A 6,406-nucleotide genomic window follows, 5' to 3' on the forward strand; every position below is an offset into this window, starting at 1 on the left:
TGGGTTTGGTTTTGGGGAGACACAAATGGGTGTCTACACCCGAATATAAATTTTTTTTTCTTTTATCACAAATAAAATTGACAATTTTTAAGTAACATACCTTGTTATTTTTTTTCTTTTTTTTTCTTGTTGTTTTAAATCCTTTATCTTCACAACATTGAAATAAACTTAAGTAACTAAAATGTTAAAACCACATCAACACTTTTTAAGAAAAGATGATGAATTTATGTGTGTCATTTAATTTTTTTATTATAACCCTTCAATATTTTACTTTAGCCCTCCATTTTTTTTATTATATTTAACCCTCTAATAGTTTTTTTAGCTATGGGATGAAGATACAAAAAACACAAAACTATATTAAGGTTTTAATTGTCCAACTATATAATATTTTTGAAAGAATATCGATTAGATGTCTATAGAAAGAGCATAAAAAATAAAAAATAAAAAATTTTTGGTTTGGTTATAATAATTTTTTGATTGGTAGTTCATAAAATAATGTCAAATGAAATATTAATCAATTTTTGTAAAAACTCTCTCTTCATTAATGATGCTAACTAGGACGTCATCACCTCTAGTAAGAAATTTGTATTTATTGATAACGACTATAACGTTATACATTTTTTTATGGTAACGTAGTAGTATGGCGCCAATATAATTCACCAACAAGAAATCACGCCCATTAGTACTACATGATGTGAAACACCAAAAATCTCCTCCCCCCCCAAAAAAAAAATTCCCTCCCATTTTTTTTGCCTATGATGAGTTAGACAATTTATAAGTGGTGTTGTATACTTGACCCACATACAACCATTGTATGTGTAGCACTACTCGCTAATATCCTTATCCGTAACAAACTCCGTAGTCTGTACTTCATTACTACTTCCTCATGAAACGGATAAATTTTTGCATCAAAAAAAATGAAACGGATGACTATTGATACCCGTGTTACTATTTAATGCAAATTGAAACATTCTGCATCATCACAAATTCTCATTCATCACAGTACTATAATCACCTTGGCAGCAGCGCGTATTCCAGATTACACCAGTTGGAATCGCAGATGCAAAGGACTGAAGCTAGCAGACAATCAAATCAATGTGTTGTATACCAGACAGTAGCCTCGTTTTCCTAGTGCCATTTTATTAGCTTTAACTCTTTAAGACATTCTTATCTACGGCCAGTTTATAAGCATTAAGGAAAAAAGAAGCCATTTTACTAGTTTTGTTGTTAAGTTGTTTGGCTCTCATCTATATGTGTAATGGGAATCTAAATCAAACGTGTATAAATTCATTGCAGCTTTAATGAAAACAGTTATCTTTCGAGGGTAAATCAAATTGCACACTGCTATTTTTTCCTTTCTCTGCTTTGGTTGATTAGTAAAGAAATCAAAATTGATGAAAGAAGTTGAGGATAGATAAACCATGCACAATCATGGTCTACCTCTAGCATGATTCAGTGAAACTTGTTCTATTACAATTCGAAGCAAAAGTAACAGTAAGTCTGTAACAATTATTTCCTCATATATGCTACAGCTAGGACTATCAGTTTGGTACAGCATAAAAGGCAACTCTCCTAGCTGGTATTACATATGGTTTTAGAACCCCTAGTAATAGTCGTTCACAGTAAAGGGATCTCAAGAAATTATTACACATCAGAAAACCCCTGCGATCAGAAGTCAATCAGTAGTTTGAGGACCAGTCTGCAGCACTTCCAACCCTGGGCATACCAAGTGATTCCTTCTTAGCATCTGCATCGACCTTAAAGTTAGCACCACAGACTTCACCAGAACTGTCAACTCTGGGCACTGGCTTTAACTCATTACGTGGATGCTCGTAACTTCTCAACCCACCGGAGCTTGTAAAGAAGCAACCTGGCAGTAACACAGTTAGTTTGAATACAGTCAATCCAAAGGCTAGAAAAGTCAACAGAACTTGAAAATTAATATTTTAAACATTTTATTAAAGCAGAAACTTTTGAAAACTCAGAGTAGGCAGACAGGAGAACCATCTATCCCTATTTAAACTAAAGACCAAGGCCTTCAAAATCAAGTGCCATTGACAACTTCAAGCAACAACAATTCCCCTCGATTCCCAAAATAATTAAAATAAGAAAGCACTGCCTGTACAATTTACAGAGCTTCCAGCTTTTTGCATGGGTCTTCAAACTAAACTTCAGGTAGCCATGTTAATCTCATGGAACGTGGTAGGTATCACGCCATCTAATTTACCCATTATGGGACATCGGCTGTGAACAAACTATTGCTTGATCTGAAACACCAACATATAAATATAAAGATATAACCTAAAATCTGTGTGACTTAAAATGTATATTTACTCTCCAAACAACTACAAATATTATTAACAAACAGCTTCTACTTTCATACATACTCTATACCTCTATGCTAGTGAAATGTAATAACGAGGAGGTAGGATAAGAAAATTAATCAATTAATGGCTACTTGAGACCTCAACTCATTACAGACCAATTCCTCTACTCATTAACAACATATTCTAGTATATTTTATATAATGTTTCCATGTACCATATGGATAAATGGATATAATTATGATATTTGATTACTTGTTTTACATTAACATTTTGACTAAATCAGCATGTTTAGCCATCAAGGTTCGTGTTCTGCTCTTTTTATTGTTTTATCATGTAACTTCCTGAAGTTCAAGAAACAGGTAAATCATCACACTGAAAGAAAGTTGGAGTTTGGCTTTAGAGTTGATGAAGGGAAGCAAAGCGGAAGAAAAAGAGAGTATACAAAGGAGTCGCACAACCTTGATCGTGTAATCAAAACAAGCCCCTTCAGCAATGCTTAAGAAGACGAATTTTTGTAAACAAAACCAGAGGTGTTAAAGAACTTGATCATATCATCACCCCAGTCTACATTCTACTTCTATTCTTAGATTTCATTAAGCATCATGCTGAGATGGAAATTAAGGTTTACTCTTCCTCTCATTAAACTCTTCCTTTTGTTTTATATACTTTTATACTTTATGTACGGAGTGAGTAATTAAATATTGGGAAAATCACCATCAATCTCATTATTTGAATTATTTGCTAAATTGTAAATTTCTAACATTATCTGTGCTTGTCATTAAGTTTTTGAACCCAAAAAAATCAAACTGTGAAAGTAACTTTTATCATGTGGGAGATAATATTGGATCAATAACTCTTAAAGAGTCTTTACTCATTACCACAAAGGGTAAAACTATTTGATTTAGGGACTTCAGTTGTTCTTTGAAAGTAGAAATTATGAATGGAAGAATTAAATAAAAGAGTTGTAGGGTGTGGTCAAGGGGTTAATGCAAACAGAGATCAGACAGAAATATTTATCTAATTATTTTTTATTACCTGTAAAATATTGTACAAAGAATTATTGTTTGTTAAAACAATAAATATATTATGTATATGTTTGAACATTTTGGAATATGGATACTGCGAGGAGAAAACAAAGTTAGTTACAGTAATGTGATCTAGATGTACTCATGTACTATTTGACCTATAAGTTTTTGCATTCTTTAAAATCTCACCTAACTTTCTCTGAATTCAAAATCTCACTTAACTTTCTCTAGACGATCAAAATCGCAATTGCAGTATATGCAAACCAAATTTCAGCAACACTAATCATCAATAGCACAAAGAGGCTGCTCATCATTGTTATACTTCTGCTTTAATCACTAAAATATTAGAAAGTGGGAAAATGGGAGATTATAAGATGATGAGAGGTAGGAAACTGGGGCTATGACATATCAATTTATAAATATAGGTCTAGGGAGAAACACAACCACCAGTGATCACCATACGGATGCAACCACTGCAAAGATTAAACCCTTGTCCACTATCTCTGAATTCTCTCAACCATCACAAGTTATTGTATTCATTGTAATTAATTGATGCATAAAACAGAGGTGAAGTCCACCAAAGGTTTCTGATTGATGAGAGTGAGGGCCAATATGTTTGATACAAAAGGAAGAAGGGTGAATAAAAACAATGTTTGACACTTTTAGTAGCAATCAAAAATTTTAAATTCTCTAGTTTTAACATAGGATGTTACTTTTACTTTCTTGTAATTCGGAATCAAGTCATAACAAGTCATCTAACCACACAAGTTCAGTTAGGACAATTCCTATGTTATTCTACTAAATTAAGTGATGCATTTCTATAAAGTCAGAGCACTGTCATGTGACATAACATCAGGAAAAAAAGACATGAAACAACTAGAAAAAGGAGGGAAACAAATGATAGATGGATGATATATGGAGTGCACCTTTTGGAAATGGAGCAAAAGATTTGCCACATCCCTGCTTAACAGTCTCTGCATCATCCGATACAACAAGATGGCCTTCAGAATCAGCTCCCCAGAACAATGGAACACTCCCATCAGGATCCTGCAACAAACAACAATGGTGCAAGCTCAGATAGAGTTGGGTACAGCACAGCCAGGGACAATTTTAGATGTAGGTATAAAACTCACAGCAGCGACAAATGAGTTCTTTGAAGCACTATCATATAGGATGAAAGCAAATTTCCCATGGATATCTCTTATGACGTGCTCTATAGGATAAGGACCTCTATCCCTCAGAGATCTATAAGCTTCAATGATAATGTTGACTTCATTGCCTGTTTTGCTTAATCCATACTGCTGCTTAAGAGGAGCAAAATTCTCAATATGGCCCTGGAACAAGCAGAATATGTTGTCCACTACAGCAAATAATCTGTTCAGACAAAACTTAGATCAGCTAATAGACAAAAATAATAATAAAAAAAAATATTAATAATAATAAAAAAAATCATCAAAATAACAAGAATGCTTGTCAGTTGGTCCAAAACTAAGCCAAGAAATGATAATGCAGCAGACAGAATTTAGTAAGAGTCAGAAATTTTGAAACAAATTATGTAATTAATCAAAACATATTAATGCCATAATTTCAACAAAAATTTGTTGCCTAATCATGAATGGTGCATTTAATTTTAATTATAATTTTCGGAATAGTTAACACAAGAGCTAAAACCGTGACCAATATTGATGACAAGCATTAGACTATCACATCATCAAAATTTTAGACAACTTAAAGATAATATACTTTGAAATACCAGACAAAATTTTCATAAAAATGGTTCAAATTACACACCCATTCATAAAGATAAGGTACAAAATGTCAGTTCATTTTATGAACTCAATGATTTACATCAACATATTATTTATCAAGATTAACATCTTTGCAACGCTAATCACAATTTTAAAAAATATGTATCAACACAAGAAAATTAAAAAGGTTTCAAGAATAAGACCCTACACTTCCCTTTTACAGGAAAACAACAGCATACTAACACGACAAAAGAGATAGATACAGCAAGATAGCCCAGAAATATAGATCAACAATAATAATAAAAACAAGGAAAAAAAAACAACAAAACTTCATATTATTACGACAAAAACGGATCAATCACACAAATTATGACAACAAAAACATAAGAAAAGAAAAACCCAAATGCAAAAAATGATCAATCACATAAACTAAAACAAAAAATTATTTAAACCCAATACTATTACGACAAAAACAGATCAATCACACAAATGATGACAACAAAAACATAAGAAAAGAAAAACCCAAATGCAAAAATGATCAATCACATAAACTAAAACAAAAAACCAAAAAATTATTTAAACCAAGTGCAAAAACAAATCAATCACATAAACTAAAACAAAAAACCAAAAAATTATTTAAACCAAGTGCAAAAACAAATCAATCACATAAATAAAAACAAACAAACACACAAGATATATAAAATCAAATGCAAAATAAGAATAAAACCCCAGAAAACAAATTGGGGCAACAAATTAGAAAAGACAGTGAAATAACCTTGGAAGAAGAGGGTTCTGTTTATCGCTGGAATAAGAAATAAACCCAGATTGAGCAAGATTAATGGTGACAGCATTAGGATGAACAGATGAGAAATGTTGAGCCAAATTTCCATCTTTCAACGCGAAAACAGATTCTGGGTTTGGACTCTTTAATTCATCAGGAGATTGTGCAACAGATTTATCGAAAACTGCCAACATTTTTGCAATTTTTTGTCAGAAAATCGATCGATTAAAAGATGATGATGTCTGAAACTCTGAATGAAGATAATTGGTCAACGTCGGGGAAGAATGGAGAGAGAAAATGAGGATGATACGATGAGTATTTATGGTTGAGTGTATGAGCGTGATTGCCGGTAATTAGCGAGATATTAGGGTTGAAATGGATAATCTAATTAATACGGATTAGATTGATAATCTCTTAAAAATACAGATTAGTGGATATTTAAAATGTCTTTTCTGTCAAGGGAGGGAGAAAAGTGGATAATCTTTTTTTGGTATTTTGTTTTTTAACAATACAAATTCTTAAATG

At 32.3% G+C, this 6,406-nt stretch overlaps 1 protein-coding gene across 1 annotated transcript; it reads right to left on the bottom strand.

Annotated features, from left to right (window-relative positions):
* Positions 1-1,489: 1,489 nt before the first annotated feature.
* On the bottom strand, positions 1,490-6,180 carry LOC145608739 (stem-specific protein TSJT1-like). The gene is made up of 4 exons (XM_081664346.1): positions 5,876-6,180; positions 4,486-4,726; positions 4,279-4,399; positions 1,490-1,870 (listed from the first exon to the last, which is right to left on the bottom strand). Exons 1-4 carry the CDS (start codon positions 6,073-6,075, stop codon positions 1,680-1,682), a joined length of 753 nt encoding a protein of 250 aa, XP_081520472.1. The 5' UTR covers positions 6,076-6,180; the 3' UTR covers positions 1,490-1,679.
* Positions 6,181-6,406: the final 226 nt, after the last annotated feature.

This window comes from Chenopodium album, chromosome 23, assembly GCF_948465745.1.
Source record: "Chenopodium album chromosome 23, dcCheAlbu1.1, whole genome shotgun sequence".
Classification (NCBI taxonomy): Eukaryota; Viridiplantae; Streptophyta; class Magnoliopsida; order Caryophyllales; family Amaranthaceae; genus Chenopodium; species Chenopodium album.